This window comes from Lynx canadensis, chromosome A1, assembly GCF_007474595.2.
Source record: "Lynx canadensis isolate LIC74 chromosome A1, mLynCan4.pri.v2, whole genome shotgun sequence".
NCBI lineage: Eukaryota > Metazoa > Chordata > Mammalia > Carnivora > Felidae > Lynx > Lynx canadensis.
The window spans coordinates 22582197-22602820 of NC_044303.2; the positions used below are offsets into that span (position 1 = coordinate 22582197).

The 20624-nt window shown below is 42.1% G+C and overlaps 1 protein-coding gene across 11 annotated transcripts in view; it reads left to right on the forward strand.

Annotated features, from left to right (window-relative positions):
* Positions 1 to 20624, forward strand: part of RCBTB2 (RCC1 and BTB domain containing protein 2) — a 49735-nt gene that overhangs the window by 26328 nt on the left and 2783 nt on the right. For 5 of the 11 annotated variants that reach the window (XM_030310570.2, XM_030310596.1, XM_032595254.1 and 2 more), the window contains 11 exons: positions 2662 to 2817; positions 3010 to 3160; positions 5354 to 5520; positions 6312 to 6470; positions 6598 to 6705; positions 7812 to 7954; positions 10781 to 10846; positions 13667 to 13857; positions 14366 to 14492; positions 16114 to 16253; positions 19711 to 19841. In XM_030310570.2, coding sequence (XP_030166430.1) covers positions 2662 to 2817; positions 3010 to 3160; positions 5354 to 5520; positions 6312 to 6470; positions 6598 to 6705; positions 7812 to 7954; positions 10781 to 10846; positions 13667 to 13857; positions 14366 to 14492; positions 16114 to 16253; positions 19711 to 19841 — 1539 coding nt within the window. Of the gene's footprint in view, positions 1 to 2661; positions 2818 to 3009; positions 3161 to 5353; positions 5521 to 6311; positions 6471 to 6597; positions 6706 to 7811; positions 7955 to 10780; positions 10847 to 13666; positions 13858 to 14365; positions 14493 to 16113; positions 16254 to 16408; positions 16656 to 19710; positions 19842 to 20624 lie in introns of those variants that run through there. The other 6 variants (XM_030310587.2, XM_032595309.1, XM_032595307.1 and 3 more) reach the window with 4 other exon arrangements.

Consider the following 20624-nt stretch of genomic DNA (forward strand, 5'->3'; position numbering starts at 1 on the left):
CAGACCTGATGTTTTGTTGACCTGTGTCATCCTTTAACAAATGTATGACTGCAGGTGACATCACCCCCCCCCCCCAACACACACACACACACGAGGTCCAGTGGTTAGTAGAGTCATGGGGGGGTGGGGGGTGGGTACTAGAGGTTTTATACAGGTGGGCCATGCTTTGTAGACAAGTGTTTAGGAGCTTGTTGGATTTATAACCTGATTCTAGGCATCTAAGAGACCACTTGATTTTTGTAGCAGGGCAAGTTGCAATCCAAAAATCTGCTTGAAAGGAGAAAATGAGGTAGCAGTGCTTATTTTCTCATCGTATATTGCCATCTGCCCTGTTTATGGAAGGTAACCCACAGTGTGGATTACTGCCCTGTTCAGCAAGGAGTTTATGAGACCAGCCAGTGCCCTGTGATTGCAAGCAGTAGGTCTACCAGTAGTATAACTTTATGTGAACTGTTTTCTCTGCAACATGTGGTGTGTGGAAAGCAATCTTTAGAAGCAAGTGATCTTGGAGGGTTACTTAGTGCTTCTGCGCCTCAGTTTCCTTGCATTTAAAATGAGGATAGCAATATCTATGCCCTACAATTATGAAGGTTGGAAATAATATATAAGAATTCTTTTAACTCACACATGAGTTCATCTATAAATATTTGAGGTCACATTCCAAATGTTGTTCTTTTTTTAAATTTATAGACTTAAATAGGAAAAAAAAATAAAATGAAGACCCCATAGAAAATAAGATTCCTTCATGAGATATGGAGGTGGATAATTTATGTAGAAGCTTAGAATAAAAGCTAACCTAACAAGATTCTGTCCTTAGCTCTGTAGTGGCCTTGGGTGCTGCCCAAAAGGGAGTAGAAGACATCCTTCTCCAGACAGGGTCTTAGAACTTGAATGACATCGTGAGGGAAAGTGGCTGGATTTGGCATCAGAGGAGCTCATCTTGGTCAGGTGCTGCCATTAACTCAGGATGGTGCTGTGAGCTGTTATAAGCTGCTTACCCTCTGTATTAGTTTGTTAGGGCTGCCTTTAAAAAGTACCACAAACTGGGTGGCTTGAAGCAATAGAAACTTATTCTTTTATAGCTCTGGAGACTACAAGTCTGCAGTTAAGGCATCAGCAGGGCCATGCTTTCTGAAGGCTCTAGGGAAGAAGCCTTCCTTACTTCTTCCCAGCTTCTGGTGGCTCCTGGCAATCTTTGGTGTTCCTGGACCTGTAGCTGGATTGCTTCAGTCTCTGCCTCCATGGTTCACATGGGCTTCTTCACTGTGTGTCTTCACATGGTGTGATGCTGAATTTTATGTGTTAGCTTGAGTGGGCCACTGGTGCCCAGATTAAACATTGCTCCTGCGTGTGTCTCTGAGGGTGTTACCTCACAGAAGAGAAGAGCGTTTGAATTGTTGAGCTCAGTAAATGGTTTGCCCTCCCTGGTGTGGGTGAGCATCATTCAATCTGAAGGGGCTGAAGAGAACAAAAGGTAGAGGAAGGAACAAAAGGTAGTGGAACCCTCATGAATGGGATTGGTGCTTTATAAAAGGTGCTTCAGAGAGATCCCTAAGCCTTTCATCCTGTGAAGAAACAGGGAGAAGGCAATGGCTATGAAGCAGGAAGGGGGCCTTCGTCAGAACATGAGCACTTTGGTGCCTTGATCTTAGATTTCCAACTGCAGAACTGTGAAAAGTAAACTTTTGTTTTTTATAAGCCACCCAGTCTGGCATGCACTAAGACTCTCCAGTACCTCAGAAGGTGACCTTATTTGGAAATGGGGTCATTGCGATGCATTTGGTTTAGTTACGATGAGGTCATTATGGTAAGCCCTAATCCAGTCTGACCAGTGAGGGGAAATTTGGGCCCAGAGGCAGACATGTATAGAGGGAAGATGATGTAAAGATATAGGGAGAAGATGGCCATCTACAAGCCCAAGACAGAGACCTACATCCTTCCCTTGCAGTCCTCAGGAGGAACTAAACTAGTAGACACTTTGATTTTGAACTTCTAGCCTCCAGAACTGTGAGAAAATAAATTTCTTTTGTGTAAGCCACTCGGTCTGTGGTACTTTGTTATGGCAGCCCTAGCAAATGAATGCACACTTTGTGGGTGTATCTTCCTATCTCCAAACCTGAGTGGGGGGGATGAGAGAAGCCGCTAACTGCTCAACTGGTGGTCAGAATGGACCCATGAACCGGCACTTCTGGGTCGTTTCCTTGGTCACCTTCAGCATTGTTCTTTTCCAAGGACACTTTTTGTTAAGACTTAGGCATCTGATGAAATAGCAGTGCTGTCTCTCTGTTTTTCCTGCCTTTACAACCAGCCTAGTTTCCAGAGCTACATTTAAGACCTAGCCAATGCTGAAAATACTTGCTAGCCATTCGGCCTCCCAGAAGTCAGTCAGGACGATTCCTGTGGCCTTGAGGAAAATTAGTAGGTGAGATCTGATCCCACCTGGAGTCTCTGTCTCTTGGTGGCTGTGAGAGCAGGACTGAAGCAGTGGGTTTGTAGAGGCATTTCCTGTAGCTATAAAGGGTCTCTCAAAAAGAGAGCCGTCCCTGCCTGAACTGGTGCTGACTCTTCTACAGAATTAAAAGGGGAAGGAAAAAAAAGTATTTTTTAATTAATAGTCTTAATGTGTATATATATATATGTATTTTTTTTTTTCCTTTTCAGCCAGTACAGGCTACTCTGTCATCTTTGAAGATGTTAGATGTGGGAAAGTGGCCAATTTTCTCCCTTTGTTCTGAGGAAGAACGGCAGTTAATTCGTCAGGCCTGTGTCTTTGGCAGCGCTGGCAATGAAGTTTTATATACTACAGTAAATGATGAGGTAAATTTTGAAGAAAAAATTCAGCCTCTTACCGTAATAGATTCGACGGAGTGGGGCAGAAACTGAGGAATTAAGGTTAAGAAGAAAGCATGAGAGTACATTCTTACTTGTTACATAATGTTATACAATGAAGCAGTAATTACAGGTTTGTCAGAAATAGAGGTGCTTGAACTAACAGTCGTTTTCCCACAGATTTTTGTGCTTGGCACAAACTGCTGTGGCTGTTTGGGATTAGGTGACGTCCAGAGCACCATTGAACCTCGGAGACTGGATTCTTTAAGTGGCAAAAAAATTGCCTGCCTCAGCTATGGGAGTGGCCCCCATATTGTCCTTGCCACAACAGGTAACCTAGGATCACAGTGTAGAGGTTTAGCCATTGCCTTATTTGTTGAGAAACAAGATTTGGGACCACCCGTTAAATCGAGAACATACTTCTTGATTGGGTAGGAGTTTCCGGCTCTGTCCTGTGAACTTGACTGTGCTTTGGACAATGTGAAATATGAACATGTCTGAGTATCAGAGTAAGATAATGGAGCAGATGGAATCTAGCAGTTATTGGCACTTTCGATGTGAGAATGACAGTGCTATAAGTCCAGTAAACCCCTTTTGTTTACACTTCATAAGTTTAATTATTTTGCATTAAAATTAACTCACTCTGGACTTTTTGAACTTGAGATCTCTGATCTATGAACTAAGACACTGAAGCTAAGTCCAAGATGTTCTCTGACTCCTAGCACACTGGGATTCTTACCATGAATAATGACTGATGGCTGAAATATAATTACCATGAATAATAGACTGATGGCTATTTCATGAATTCAGACTAATAAGACATTATAATTAAATCATACCTTAGACTTTTCTTAAGCTAGGTGTTCATTTCATTAGTATTCTTTGAATTGAAAATAAAGTTTATAAATACTGTGTTGTATACTTATTTCACATAAATTTTAGGGAATTTTGGTTGCCAGTAATAGGCTAGATTATTTGGACCACTTCTTCACTGGAAACAACTAAAAATTCTAGATAAAATATTTAATTTTTTTCCATAGAGGCATCAAAGCACTAACAAGGCAGAGAGGAATTACTGGATCGGATTCAAGAGAAAGTATGAACTAAGGTTAAAGGGGAACTTAAAGCTAGTTTTGCCTTAAGGGCATCTGCTTCCCCACCTAAATGAGTTGTGGTTTGATGTACTCACAAGGTGAAGGGGTCATGGGTCAGACACCTAGCCCATTAGGCTAGGAACACCAAAGGCTAGGCTCTGGGGGCAAGAATGGGCCAGCTCTTCCATCTCTAAGGCACTGAACAGAAGAATCCTTGCCTGTGAGAAAAGCAAGGAGGAAAAAAGAAAGAAAGAAAACCTCTCCCTGAAGGGTTGTAATCATGGATTTGTATTCCAATTCACATCAGACTGGTAGTCCAAGAAATCTCAAGCCTTGGATTTATTAAAGAAGTACCTTTAAGCGCCTTAGTGGCATGACAGAAGTTAATGTGGATTCTTTCTAGAGGAAGGCACCTTCACTTCATCCTAGGCCTGAAGAAATATAATGCCATTGCAAAATGAGTTTTCAATGGCAATTAGCAGCACATAGTAAAAGATAACCAGGTACACAAGGGAACAAGGCACCATGAATGAGAACCAGCAAAAAAGATAGCAAACACTGAATACTAAGTATCAGCTATTACCAGGTACAAGATGACTGTATTTATTATGTTTGAAAAAATAAAAAACCAGCTTGAAGACCTGCAGAGATCAAAGAGGATTTGAAAAAGAATGAAATAAACAATATAATTATCAAAATGAAAACTCCTTGGGCAAGTTTAATAGCAGTTTTGGAATATCAAAAGATAAAATTAGTAAACTGGAAGATCAGAAGAAATTATCTGGCATGTAGCACCCAGAGATAATATGGTAGAAAATACAAGCACAAGGAGTATATACTGTATGGTTCCATTTATTTACAGTTCAAAAACAGGAAAAACTAAATTCTCTTATTGTGGATTATATATGGGGAGCTTTTGGAGTGATCATAAGGTTATATTTCTTGACCTGAGTGGTGGTACATGGGTGTGTGCTTTATAATTATTTATAAAACTGCATATATATCTTATGAACTTTTCTGAATATATATTATACCACATAAGAAATAATATATAACAAATATTTTAAAAATTAACTTGATCATTTTATGGATAAGAAAATAGGCCCAGGGAAATTAAATGACCTACAGTCTCTTGACTTTCAATCTGATGTTTTCTCCTATTATTCTTAGTAGCATTTCTCTGCTGTTTATTTACAACCTATCTGCCAGCTATTTTAACTCATCCATTTAAATTTCATCTTGTTGCTTTGAGATAGAGTATCTCAAATTTTCCAAGTGTATTCTCTTATAGAATGAGTTTGGTGGGATAGGGAAGTCAATTATCATTTGCACATGAATTTTTAGTTTTCATTTGTAGAAGGATGCAATATATATGTTCATATAATAAAGTAGATGTTTTGAAAGCTGGTTTTATTTCTTTTTATTTTCAGAAGGAGAAGTCTTTACCTGGGGTCATAATGCTTACAGCCAGCTGGGCAATGGGACAACTAATCATGGTTTAATGCCCTGTCATATTTCTACTAATTTGTCAAACAAACAAGTCACTGAAGTTGCCTGTGGGTCTTACCATTCTTTGGTGCTAACATCTGATGGAGAGGTGAGAATAGTTAGCGTAAATCTCATTGATTTTTTTCAGTAAGATTATATGGATTGTTACAGCCATCTTGGAAACATGGTCATTTGATTAAAATAACCACCTCCCTCAAATTCAACCTTATTCTTTTTTTTTTTTTTTAATTTTTTTTTTCAACGTTTATTTATTTTTGGGACAGAGAGAGACAGAGCATGAACGGGGGAGGGGCAGAGAGAGAGGGAGACACAGAATCGGAAACAGGCTCCAGGCTCCGAGCCATCAGCCCAGAGCCTGACGCGGGGCTCGAACTCACGGACCGCGAGATCGTGACCTGGCTGAAGTCGGACGCTTAACCGACTGCGCCACCCAGGCGCCCCAAATTCAACCTTATTCTTGTTAGCAGTTCATAATCATGGTGGTTACATCATTAAGTGTACCTTTATGTAGTAAGGATTTCTATAACTGCAGAATTTAAAAGGTTGTAATGTTCTTTCTATATTGCTATATACTCAAGGGTTTTATTTGCAAAAAGAAAAGCCCTAAAATGCTGGAAAATATGGCTGAAGCCAAGTAGATATTTTGATAAATATTATATATTTGATGATCATTATTGTTATTTGTACAGATAATACCAATAACCTAATTTTATAAAGTATTGTAAATTTTGTAAGAATGAATTTTACAAAAACTTCTCTATGTTGTGAGAATTTATGGATATCAAGCATTTTGAAAACAAAGATGAGGCATTATGAGTACATGTTAATTTGTAATTGAGATACTTTATAAGTTAATGTGTTTCATTTATTGATCCCCAGGTATTTGCCTGGGGTTATAATAACTCCGGGCAGGTAGGATCTGGATCAACAGCCAATCAGCCAATCCCTCGAAGAGTCACAGGCTGCTTACAGAATAAAGTAGTTGTGAACATAGCATGTGGGCAGATGTGTTCAATGGCAGTGGTGAACACTGGCGAGGTAAGAAAGTTATTTCATATGTTGTTTAGAAAAAAAACCCATTTGCCTGATCGGTGGCGTGTTTCTCACAGCAGAGAGCTTGCTTGCATGTGTCTTTCATGGGACTGAGTCTCTGGTTTTCTCTCAGGTCTATGTCTGGGGTTACAATGGAAACGGGCAGCTTGGACTTGGCAGTAGTGGCAACCAGCCAACCCCCTGTAGAATATCGGCTTTGCAAGGCATTCGTGTCCAGCGGGTACGTCCACAGTGGGTCTGTGTGTGCCTGGTTTTAAGTCTTTCATGGCAAAGATGCCACTGTACACAGTTTTCTTGGCAGATGAAAAGTTTAGCTGCTTGATGTTTTCTTTATTGAACTAAAAACTAAAGCTCTGTTTCCCTGAGTAAAGTTGTAGATGTTCATCAGGAAATTATGTTTCTAGGCCACTCTCATACATAGCTGTTGGAATGTAAATTGTTACAATCTTTTCCAAGGAAACTTTGGCAGCATATATCAAGAGCCTTGAAAATATTCATACCCTTTGTTCTGTAATTTTCTTCCAGGGATATTTAAGGAACAAAAAAGAAAGACACAGGATTAGTGGAGAGATATAGCAAAAGAGGAAGGAAGCAAGGAAGGGAGGGAGGGAGGGAGGATAAAGAGGGAAAGAAAGAAAAGAAAAAATATCAACTTTAATAAATAACATAAATAATAGATATAGCGTAATTTAATCAAATAATAAGTTAGTGATTAAATAAATTATACAAAATCTACATGAATGGAAATGATGCTTACAAAGGATTTTTAATGATATGGAAATAGTGCTATGTGGTGTTATATAAAAATGAAGATACAGACATGGTGCATGGAGACATGGTACATATTTCTGTACTGTATGTGTGTGCATGTGTGTGTGTGTATATAGAAAAAAATCCTGATCTTGAGATTACTTTCATATTTATACTTTTTTTATGGTATTCCACATTAAACATGTTTTACTTTTACAATAAAAAAGGAAAGTAATTCTTAAAAAATAAAAGTGTATTTCATATTCACTTCACACCCCTTGATCTCTGTGAGCATAATGAATGCCATATGAAAGCTGAATAAACCAGACTCATGTCACTGAAGGAAATCATGTTGATCTTAACGGCCATTTTGGCCACATGTGGGCTGAGCTAGTTCTGGAGTAATACGGGTTACCTCATGTTGGTCTCTCTGGGCAGGCTGCCTCTTTATCTTCTTCTTCTTCTTCTTCTTCTTTTTTTTTTTTTTTTTTTTTTTTTTTTTATATCTTTGATTCTTAACCTATCTTGTGAAAGCATATTTGCAGGCCTAAGTGGATTTGGTTTTCCTCTTTCCAGGTTGCCTGTGGCTATGCGCACACATTAGTGTTAACAGATGAAGGCCAAGTGTATGCTTGGGGTGCAAATTCTTACGGCCAGTTAGGCACTGGCAATAAAAGTAACCAGTCCTATCCTGCACCTGTCGTTGTGGAAAAGGACAGGTAATATGTGCATTTTCAAAACAACTTGCATGTTCTTTAGTGATTAAACAGAACTTGGACGTGATACAGAATTGTGGGGAAACTTACTGCTAATATTAGACTAGTCTTTCACCAGAGCATTCATTCCTCTTTAAAATTGGCTTTTGAACCCTTGGGGAGTTTGTATGTTAAATACTCTACTTTCATTTACCCCTATTTCAGCTACTGTACACAAACAACAAGGACTAAGCCTCCCACAGCTGTTCTACATTATTCCTCTCCCTCACAAATTACCTTTTCCTCCTCCTTGTTTTCTGTTTTACATTAAGAGGAAGTTGATGATGCTTGAGGTTGATTTTCTGTGGCTTAGAAAAACAAAAGTACCTCAGATAGATTATAAAGCCATTCACTCAGCTACGTGTAAAATTTGCCAGTTGAAAGGATAAGACCATCTCATGATTTTAGTTCCCAAGCTATCACTATGAGGCAGAGTATAGTGGTTAGAAAATTAAGACTTAGTTTTGCCCACTTGTTTGCAAGGTTGTGTCAAGTAATTAACATATCCAAAATTTTCTTCCAGTTATCCTACTACTTTTGAAAGCCCTTTGAATGTCTCAAACATGGCCATAGCACTGCCTTTTCACTCTTATCTCTTGACACAGTAGTATAGGACAAAAATATTCAGTATTGTGTCTGTTAAACCAGGTTTATAATCATTGTAGGAATGAATAGTGCTATTTTCATTTTTATTGTACATACTAAGTTTTGTTATATCTGATTTTAAAGTAAGCATATGGATATATAGATTATCTTGCATTTGTATGCAATTCTTTCATATTTTCCTGTTGGAATATTTAACAATAAAAGTGAAGAACCAAATTGTCATTTTCAACCCCCTTGATTTTCATGTGAGTATTTTAAACCTGGCTAATTTTGTTTAACCTATGTTAAATAGGTTTTTAAAAAAACCTATATTTGTTTTTTTTTCCCCCAAAATCTTAGAATAAGAACCTGGACCTCATAAGGATTGGGGAGAAGAAGAGGGAATGGAGGTCAGGAACTGGTGGGAATGTACTAGATGTGTGCGGCCATGCCATTGCCACCCCCGTTTAGGTAGTTCAGAGCTCCTCAGTGAAAAGAGAAGGGACAGTCTTGAGGCTTTGAGCAATCACGAAAATGCTTCAGTTTAGCAAATCGGGTCAGTAGGGACATTTAGTATTTAGACAAACAGTAAAGTGTTAAAGGATCAAATAAAGGATCAAATCAAAACAACATGTTTGTATAGTACTTTGCCATTTTTATGGTGCTGTCACACTTTCTGTAAATTTGAACTCCTCTGTCCCTGGACTTGCCAAATGCACTACTGTCTGCCCACCAGCAGCTTGCCCCACGTTGCTCTGCTGGTCCCTGGTCATCCCAGGATGAGCACCAGGTCTTCCCACTCCCATCATGCTAGGCCAGAAAGAGTGTAGGACAGCTTGGGGAAGAAGGAAAAAGAGGCAGAAAAGGAGGGCAGGGCAGTTATGTTGAGTGCCAACTCCTTACGTGGTACTTGAGAGTATTGCTTGTTTATTTTAAAAACTTAAGGTTTTAAAAAAACTTAACTTTTTTCAAATTTTGAATTATAAATGCAAAAAAAGTGGAAATAGCTCCACACTTGCACACTTGCTGTTGTCCATGTAGTCATTATTTGGGCTACAGAAATCATGGCTGAATGTTTTGAATGCAATATTCCTACTTTTCTGTTTTCCATGCCTGAATTCGCTGTGGTAACCCCTGAGCTTGCAGGCTCTCCATCACACCAATATTGCGAGGGAGGAATTTGTAAGTCTGCTGGGACTTGTTTTGCACGTACCCACCCTTTTCAGCGACTGAAATTTGCAGATATGTTATGACTTATCTTTCAAGAACTCACTTCTGACTCTTGGGGCCCATTTCAGGGAAGTTTGACTAATTAGAAACAAAAGGATTGAATGTAGGGTGGGGTGGATCTTCAGGTCCTGGTTACCTGTTCACAGAAGTGGAAAGTGAAAATCTGTGTACATTGGATCCTTTGCTTAAACGACAACCCAAGGAAAACCTTTTAAAAATTTTTCCCACAGAGATCTATGATGAAGAATGCTAATGACATTTGTTAGCAATTTATGTTCACATAAAAGTAATTTTAATGACTAAAGTAATTCTCTTCTCTCTAACCCAGTCATTCCCAATCTTTCTGAAGTCTCAGTACTTTGATTTACCAGCATTTATCTTTGTTCTTAAAGTTCCATAAAAGCATAGTTGAAGTTAAATTGATTTAAAGCTAACTTTGCCTTGAATTTTTGTGAATTTTGTGACACCTTGATAATTGGTAGTATGTTGGCCTCTTACAAAACCAGGCTTGGGAATTACTGCTCTGGATCTTTTTATTATTACTATTTCTTCTCCATTCTTCTTCTGTCTCACAAATTACCTTTTTTCCTCTCCTCATTGTTTTCTGTTTTATATTCTTCCTCACTCTCTGCTTTTTCATTTCTAGTACTTCACAGCCATTAAGCTGCAGTCGTTGGGGATCATTCCATTGAGGTGACACAAAACTCATTTATTATGAATGTCTAGTACTTTTTTTTTTCATTAAGCATGGCTACAAAATAAAATGTGAAATATGCCAGACATTCTGACAGTTTATAGTCATCATCTGTTGCATATTAGACTGGAAAATCTGAGCTTCAGAATTTTGCTTCTTGGTATGAATCAGATTTAAGAACAGATGACCTTAGGCAACAGCTGGATGCGTTGGCAGTTGGTTGGGTCCCAAGCTTAGACTTGAAGGTTCCCTCTAAACTTTCTCCACTCTTGTTCCTGTAGCAGCTGCTGCCGTCAGCCAAGCCCGTGCCCCACCCCTGACTTCCCGTGTGCTGCTAGGTGTTCCAGGTAAACTTCACGAGGCCATGTTAAGGGAAGGCCACTGCTCCACAGCCTTCTGCATCTTGACCCCTGTGCTGTGTCTGTTCCAGCCTTCCTCCACCAAGTAGTGTTCCCTCCTCCTGTAAAGGCAAAGGCTACTTCCTTTCCACGGAGGCTAGTAAAGATATTTCAGAAGTGAATGCAGGAATTAAATTATTTTGGTTTTCTGATGTTGGGTAGTTGAGCCCAGAAGGACACTGTTATGTTCCCATCAGTTACATTTTTCATAGAACATCATCAGGGAAGAGAGAGGCTATCTGTGATTTTAAGTGGTTTCCCAGAGTTCCTGCAGCCACTGGTAAACACTTCAGTCACCAGAAGAAACTGTTTTGAGTGTGCACTCTGCTGTAGCTGATTTCATTTACTCACAAGGCTGTGAAAGGATTGCTACCTGGATTCTGCTCTCCTCACTTTTTTTTTTTAAGATGATAAAATAGATGATAAGTGTTTTAAGTACCTTGGCCTCCATAGGCTGCTGTCTGGCCCTCAGCCCTGTGCCCTGCCCCTCGCACCAAGCCATGTAAAATGAAGTGTGTTGCTGCCCTCACATTTGGTGTAATGTGTGAGGGTGAATGGCCTTTTCTTTGAACAGATGCCTTTTCTTTGAACAAATGCATTTATTCCATTTCCTTGCCTTTTCTTTATTGAGAAGGATATGCTTATTGAGAAGCCAAATAGGATTGGCAATATTCCCTGTGTGGGCAAGGAAGATTCTTTTGTAAAAAGCACATATTAGAGGTTTGGGCCCATTCACTGACTTGACCATGCAAATAGGGAAGGTCTCACTGTCTGAATTGATCATTGGAAATATAGTCTCTGTGTGAGGGAGGCTTTGTCACTTAAAATGCCAAGAAGTAGTAAACCTGTTAAGCCTCTACTGCTGGCTACTATTTGTACACCAGACTCTCTGCTTGGTGTTTAACATTTTATCATTTAATTTGTATACATACAAATTAGCTTTATTTGTAATTAATTAGCAATTAGCTTGCAACGTGATGGAACAGAGGCTCGGGAACATTTACGCCGTCACACAGCCTAGTGGTAGAGCTAGGATGTGGTGGCCCCCGGTGTGGTTGACCCCAGCATCCAGGCTCTCCACCGTGGTACAGCATAGCTTCTTGTGTAGTACTCCCATCTTCAAGAGCTAAGAGCTGCCCTTGAATGAATCCCTGAAATGATTGGGACCGCACATGAAAACAGTACACCTCAGCCTTCTGAGGCAAGCCACCACGGCAGTGTTCAGCTTGCATGATGACCATCTTCCCTCCTTGTCTGGGAAACGGCCAATTAAAAGAGGCAGTGGAGGGATGTCTCCACCCTCCAATTGCTAGGCTGTCAATGGGGTCTTCCCATCCCTCAGTCGCTCTATGTTGTTCTGTCCTTCCCAGTTAGTCAATAAAATAACCTAAATATTGTGCTTAATCAGACACCTTACTGGGGAGAGAAAGACACTTGGGGAGAGAGAAATAAGCCAGTGATTTAGCCTGCCAGGAACTTGTAATCTAGCAGAGTAGGTGAGACATACCTCCCTGAGATGTTAAGGGCCAGGCTGGAATGGTGTGGATGGGATGAATGGCAAGAGTGCAGGTGAGCAAGAGACCTCTTCCTCTGGGGCCATTTGAGCTGAGCCTTGGAAGATGGGCAGGATTTCTAAGGCAGAGAGAAAGGAAAGAGCATTTCTGCACAATGACTTTGTGAAGAAAAATGTTGAGGGGCAGTGAGTACATCTGTTTGTTGGAACATAGGGTATGTAGGTAGATGTGATTTGAAAGAGGATTGGATACAGGCGCAAGACAAATTATGGAAGGTCTTGATGTCACACATCTGGATTTTATCTTGTGGGAAGCCACAGAAGGTTTGAGAGTACTGATGAGGATGCTGTTTTCAGAGGATTGTTAACCTGCCAGCCTTGTGTGATCTGGATCGGAAAAGAGAGAGAGTCTAAGGCATGGAGACCACGGAGGCTGTTGCTTTGGAGTCAGATATGGGCTGTGCCTGACCTAGGGTGGTGGCAGATGGGAGAAATTATCAAAGAGAGAATCTATGTTGTCAATTGGATATTCTGAAAAAAGTGAGGAGGGAGAAGTCAAAGATGACTCTGAAGCTCTGAGCCTAAGTCACTGAGGATCTTGGTGCCACTGCCTGCTGTGGGCAAAATCAAGATGGCAATCTCACTTTGGGTAAAATAGTTTACTCTCTGTTGTGAATCTGTACAGTGGCTTATTTTTAGAGGAAGTTAATTATTTCTAAATCAACAACAACAGGGCTTTCTATTAGGAAGTATTCTGAGAACTACCTCCCTGGCAATTGTGAACTTATCAGCAAACTGCTCTCTTGGGCTCTCACAGAGAGAGTCCTAGGAGTTAGAACTACTGACCTTACTGTTTGCAGAGTGGATTGGGGTGGCCCACAGCATGCTGCATCTAACACTAAAATCGGTAAAGTTTTAATGAAAATATTTCTTGATACTGGATCAAGACCTGGGTTAAGCAGCCCAAGTCTTTATCACTGTTTTGTTTGTTTTGGCCTTTACCCTTGGATTGTTTTTGCATTTCACAACGGGACAGTATATATTTTTGTAGGCCTACGGGCTGGAAGTGGTAACAAGTAGATCTTTATTAGTTGTGCCATTGAAGGATAGCTTAAACCTAAATAACTGTTTTGTGCCTGAAAATCTAGATTAAGTCTCGTTTTGTTTTTTAAATCCGTTAAAGTTAAGGGAAGGAGAAATCAACTTGTTTCTTCTCCTGTTTGCCACGTTCACTTGGCATTTATTTGTGAACCTAGAATTATAGAGATTGCGGCCTGCCACTCGGCCCACACGTCAGCTGCCAAGACCCAGGGCGGGCACGTGTACATGTGGGGCCAGTGCCGGGGCCAGTCCGTGATCCTGCCTCACCTCACGCACTTCTCCTGCACCGACGACGTGTTCGCCTGCTTCGCCACTCCTGCTGTCTCTTGGCGCCTCCTGTCCGTGGGTGAGTGGTCTCTGCCCATTTGGGTGAAAACTAGCAAGACAACCCCGGTGATAGTAAAAGGACTTTTTAGGTGCAGAATCATATATTTTCTCGCTAATGGGCTCCTGTGAAAGGAAACTAATTTGATGGATTAATTTTTCTTGAAAGTATCAGAAACCAGGATCACATACTAAATTAAAAGCTATTTCATTTGACTGCTTTTTAGTGTTCCTGAAAAACTATTCTCTTTTATTTTTAGCTAGTCTATTTACTCAAACATTCAAAAATTTCATTGAGGGGGCGGTTTGGGACTTTTTAGTTGTTCTGTCAGGTTTACAAGGAGATGTGTGTGAGGCTCTTACCCTTAATGATTACAGAGACGTGAAAATCTGTATTTAGGGGAAAGAAAGCATCACTCAGCCATTTATTTCGGGTATTTTCCTGAGTGTCACAAGAGCAATGTTGTATTCTGGCCTGTATTTCTACTATGTCTGTCCTTAAGCCTGGAAACATTGGTGTTCCTCTGTAGAACCTGACGACCACCTGACAGTGGCAGAGTCGCTCAAGAGGGAATTTGACAACCCCAGTACAGCAGACCTGAAATTCCTGGTGGACGGAAAGTACATTTATGCACATAAAGTCCTTCTCAAAATTAGGTAAGGAGTCATTTATTTTGAGACTTGAAACAAACATATGATTTTCTAAGTGTTCACAGAACTAGAGGAGGCACTTCAGTAGTTATGAAAATAACGTAAGGCTGATTTCACCCTTGGGAGCATGCATTGCAGCCAGGGAAACACAGGACACGGGAAACGAGAACCACTGGGGCCTGTGGGGGAGAGAGTAAACGGCTACGGGCTTCCTTAGGCACTTTGCGGGTGGTCTGTCCAGCCCGGCATCAGAGCAGCTGGCTGCCACCTGGGCTTCCTGCCCAGGACCCAAGCTTCGTCACTTTCCTTGTCAGTTGTGGGACAGTGAACTTTTAGATGCTTGGGAAAAAGAGAAGGTAAGGCTTTTGCAAGGCAGCAAGGTCTGGGGTAAAATTAACACCGAGATTTTAAAATTCAGATTTATTGAGGCATCATTTTTGAGCAACGAGCTGCATCCATTTGAAGTGTGCAGTTTGAGGAGCTTTGACATATATTTATGCTGTGAAACCACGGCCCTATATCAAGACATAGAACATTCCTGTCGTCCCTCAAAGGTCCCTCCTGCATCAGCCCTGGGGCAAGCACTGATTTTCTTTCAGTCACTATAGATTCGTTAGCATTTTCTAGAAATTTATGTTAATGGAATCATATAGTCTGTATTCTTTTGTGCCTGGCTTCCTTCTCAGCATAATGATTTTAAAAACCATCATGTTGTTGTGTAACAGATGTTTAAATCCTGCTACAATGAATCACAAACTCAGTATGGCATTTTAGTCTCAAGTACGCCTCTTTGGTTGTGCTGTCCAACATTCCTTCACTCCTGCTATAGCTCCTAAACCTTCACAAAAGAGACAGGGGCATTAGTTTGCTAGGGCAGCTGTAACAAAGTGCCATACACTGAGTGGCTTCAACAACAGCTCTGGAGGCAGAAGTCCAAGATCAAGGTATTGGCGGGATGCATTCCTCCCAAGGGAGAATTCATGCCTCTCTCCCAGCTTCTGGTGGCTTGCTGGCAATCTTCGGCATTCCTTAGCTTGGGGCATGATTGACCACTCCAGTCTTTACGTGGGGTTCTCCCTGTGTGCATGTCTCCATCCAAATTCCCCATTTTTATAAGGACACCTGTCATCTTGGATTAATGTCCACCCTGATGACCTCATTTTAACTTGATTACCTCTGTAAAGATCCTTTCTCCAATTATTGTTATATTCTAAGGTTAGGGCACCAGCATATGAATTTTGGGTGGAGGGGCACAATTCAACCCATAGCAGGAGGTAAAGAAACAAAATGACTCAGTTTATGAAAAGAAACCCACCCAATTTCCATAAATGCCGCGCTGCGCACAGGGTGCGGAAATGACACCTCGGAGTCAGCTCCGCTACATCCGGTTTGCATCTGCAGCCTCGTCCAGTAAGTGGTGGTCACTACACTTGCAGCCAGCAGAGGAAGCGAGGGACCAGGATGGGGACACAGAGGTGTGCAGTGTGAGGAGAATCCTGTGCCACGCCATGTTTCCTTTCTCCTTGTCAGTTCCCCTTGAAGCCCCACAAGGATGTGTCCCTCAGGAGGGTCGTCTGCTCTCGCCCAGAAGCTAGGACCTCACATGCTCCTTTCTTCCTAAATTCAGGTGTGAGCATTTTCGTTCTTCATTGGAAGACAACGAGGATGATATCGTAGAAATGAGTGAGTTTTCGTATCCTGTTTACCGAGCCTTCCTGGAGTACCTGTATACAGACAGCATCAGCCTTTCCCCCGAGGAGGCAGTAGGTAATCGCCACCACTCTCTCCCAAGAGATGGGCACGATGCTGACCGCTCCCGTGTGGTCAAGTGTGCAGGGTGGAAGTGGCCGTGAGGGCGATCGCACACATAGTTCTCTCTGTGTCCAACCCACACTCTTTTCCCTGGTTACTGCTTCATACAGAGGGTGACTTGGTGGATCTCAAACCGTCAGACTGTGGAGCGGGTGCCATTCTTCCGTAACTGCCGTATGTAAGGAATGCGCATGACTGTTCGGCAGCCACACCTGCCGCCCCTGAGATGTCTACGTTAGAAAGAAGATGAAATGCACGTAGTAGTAATAAGCCCTGTGGTCTCCATAACCGGGAATTGCCCTCTAGACGGCTTTGGGACAGAACGCTGTGGGACTTCTGGGGCCTTCTGTCCTGAAGGTAGTGTGGGGCGTTCACTGCACCTCAGGGGTACGGACAGTAAAAAAAAAAAAAAAAAAAGCCACATAGATCAAACGGGCACAGAGTAACAGACATACTACATTTCAGTTCATAGCTGTTGGCAATATTGTTAGCTGGTGGCACAGAGAATTAAGGAATTCTGTAAGGAACTAAAGAAACAGCTCAGCCTTCAGATTTTTAAGTTAAATATTCCTTTTACATGTATAAATCCAGTATCGGTTTTTACCAGATCAGCATTTAATTTTCCTCAGGTAAACAAACATCTGATTTCTGGAGTTTTACAGTTTTCCTCCCTTTCTTCCACAAATGATTTAGTGCCTATGCCCAGCATGTGCCACAGCTCCTTTCAGTGTCTGTGCAGGAGATAGACCAGGGCCTTGCCCCTGGGGGCTTGTGTTCAGATGAGGGAGACCAGCCCTAAACAAGCAAATATGGAAGGCCTCCGTGAGGAAGTAGAGGGAGCAGAGAGCGGGGGAAAGCAAGAGGGAACAGCCGCACAGATACCTGAGGGAAGAGCCTTCTGGGAAACAGTGAGTGCAGAGGTCTGAGACAGGCACAGATTTGTGGAGGAAGAGGAAGAAGGCCAGGGCAGGTGGAGTGAAGTGAGACTCAGTGCGGTAAGAATTAGGTCAGGCAACGGGATGTGGGCAAGAGCATGACTACCCTTGGGGGCCACAGTGAAAGAGCTTGAGTTTTAATCTTGGTGTGGTGGAAAGCCTTGGAAGGTTTTGAGCGTGAAGCTTGTGTTATTTAGGATTTGCTTTAACAACAACATTTTAAAAACTGGGGTTTAAAGGAGCCAGTGCAGGGCATCCCTGCGTGTGGCCCGTGCTCATAGTCCAGGACCGCGTTTGCATTACTGGCAGGATGGAGGAAGGGACGATGACGAAGGGGCAAAGGGAAAATCCTAGTGTCTCTTAAGGAAGGGTCCTGGAAGTGCTACATGAGAGGCTGGGGGAAGTGGTAGAGGAAGAAAGGGAGAACAGGTCTGTGTGCTGGTGGGGCTGAGGCACAGCAGCTTCCATGACAGGAGTGATGTGTTTTAAAAGATAGTCATGGCGGTTCAGGTATAAGGTGATGACGATACCCTGGATTAGGGTGGCGTAGCGGCAGAGGTGTTGAAAGAGATCCTATTCTGGATGTATTTTAAAAATGGGGCTGATGGCACGTCGGGGTGTGTGGAAAACAGAAGTAACGACTGCTCTAAGCTGTTTGGCTGAGCCGGTGGGTTCATGGAAGTAGCATTCAAGACGATGAGGAAGATGGAGAGCAACAGGTTTTGCCCTTGAGTTTGAGAAGGCAAAGGAGTTTTGAGTTGCTTACTAGCCATCTGCACTGGAAGGGCAGGCCTGCCATCTTTCTATACCCACTGCCAGCTACACCCTGCATCACAAGGGATGTGTGGGCACCCCAGCCCGCATGGCCAAGCTCCATTCACCTAGGCCACCGCTGGGGCTGGGCATCTGCACATTGGTGGCATGGTCAGGAAGGGAGCAAATGTCCACATAAGTGGCCTCAGGGCCAACTAGGTAGGGAATTCCAGAGTCCCCTGTAACCAAAGTGTGGTCTAGGAGTGGATGCCTGGCTCTTGGCCATTGTGGTGAGGACTGTGCCTGGAGGAGGTGCAGATCTGGGCTGTTTTGAGCAGGGGCTCAGGGCAGGATCTTTTCTAAAGGGCAGCTCAGGAGAACACATTTATGTGATTCTGCAGTTCGGAGTGTGGACTAGAGATAGGAATTTGGGGTTGCCAAGAACTGACCAAAAACAAATGAGCCATCACAGGTCTCAAGATTTCAGAAGATTTCAGTATCCTCCACTGGCCCATGGGCCTTGCCGCTGTAATTTTGGTAGTATTGGTCAGGTTACGATGAAAACAAGTTTGCACCCGGCCCTCCTACATACGCAAGAGGCAGTGGCAGATGGATGCAAAAACGGTTGATGTTTTAAGATTGATGAAATCCCACCTCTTTGTCTCTTAGGCCCCTGGGAAGCACTTTGCAGGTTAGCTTGATGTAGATGTGATGATTTTCTGGCAGAGGATTCAGCTAACCTTTTGATCAGATGACAACTCAGACTGGATGTAGAGCTAGTGAGTGTACCTCTCTGAGCGTGGGGCGTGCTGGTCTCGGGATGCTTCATCCTGTTGATGCCAGGGCAGGAGGCCTCGCACAGGCCTCCTTGGTTTCTAGCTAGGCCTTGTATCCAGACACAGCTCCTTTCATAAGTATTTTCACAAAGTGTTCCTAGCATTCTGAATGCTAATTAACAAATCCCCTGATGGAGATTTAGATAGCCATATCCTTAACTTATTGTGTTAATCACTCCGTCGTGAATTATGTGAAAGTAGGTGACAGATAATATAACGGGACTCATCAATATTTACAGGTGGTATTTTAAACTGAGGGGCAGGGTTGGTGCTGGAAGTCACTTAGGGAAATAAGTGAAATTAGAATCTGAGGATTGAACCCTGGGGCACTCAAAACATTTGGAAGTTAGGAAGAACGGCCGAGCCAAGAGACTGAAGAGAATTACGGAGAAGAAAAACATAAGTAACACAGAGTTTCAAGAAGAGAAGCATCACCAGCCACATCAAATTCTGTGTAAATGTTGAGTAGGACAAACCAGACAACAGCCCCTTGGATTTGGCTCCATGGAAGCATTCGTGACATCCGGGAATGGAGGGGATGGGATTCTGCTGGAATGGCTTAGCGGGAGAAGGGGAAGGGAGAAAATGGAGACAGCAAACAGAGAGGATGTTCCCCAGGTTTACAGAGAAACGGGGGAGACTGATGGGAGACAGACACGTGTCCGTGTGCTGATGGAAATGACCCAGGAGAATAAGTGACAGTGCGGGGTCGGCCTTTACAGGAGAAATATGAAAGCCATTTTCACTGTGTGTCTGCTTTTCCACAGCTACTTGTTTGTGTATTGTATTCGCTCAGTTCGCACATCAACAATCATTGCTTGAAGGGTTGAGTGAGTTTAATGGGGATGCTTGTAATCACTCCCCCTAATAAACATCTCTTCCCGCCAGGATTGCTGGATTTGGCTACCTTTTATAGAGAAAATCGTTTGAAAAAGCTCTGCCAACAAACTATCAAGCAAGGAATCTGTGAGGAGAATGCCATTGCCCTGCTTTCAGCTGCTGTGAAGTATGATGCTCAGGTAAGAAAAGCACCCTTTCAACTAGCTGACCTTGTGGAAAGAATGGTAGGTGTTTAGTTCATAAACTAAAATAAACAAGTAAACCAACTAAAAGTACCAGAAAAAGTGACCATTTGTATAATGTTAGGGTGGAGCTCCAAGGAAGAAGCCCTAAATAAAGGAAAGGCTTGACAGGGGCACCTGGGTGGCTCAGTCAGTTGAGTGTCTGACTTCGGCTCAGGTCATGATCTCGTAGTTTGTGAGTTCGAGCCCCGTGTCAAGCTCTGTGCTGACAGCTCAGAGCCTGGAGCCTGCTTCGGATTCTGTGTCCCCCTCTCTCTGCTCCTCCCCTGCTCACATGCTGTCTCTCTCTCAAAAGTAAGTAAAGATTTAAAAAAAAAATTTTTTTTTTTTAAAAGGAAAAGATTGATAGGTCTGATTTCAGAAAGAAAAACATATCTAGACATCAGAAATTACCACCGAGAAAATTAAAAAGTTGATACAGTGGGGAAAATATTTGCAGCATATGGTGAAGCACATTTACCATAGTTAACATATAGTTCTTAGAAAACAAAAAGAAAATATTAGCAGTTTGATGGAAGTAAAATGGACCAAAGAACAAAATGGATTTATGAATAAATGAAAAATATAAATGAAACTAAGGTATAGTTTTTCACTTGTGAAACTGGGGAATATATTCTTAGAGATAATGCAGGCGCAGAATATTATGTGTTCTCCTGAACAGCTGCTAAGGGTGTGCATTGGGGCAGTCATTGTGGAGGCACTTGGTACCAAATGTATTGA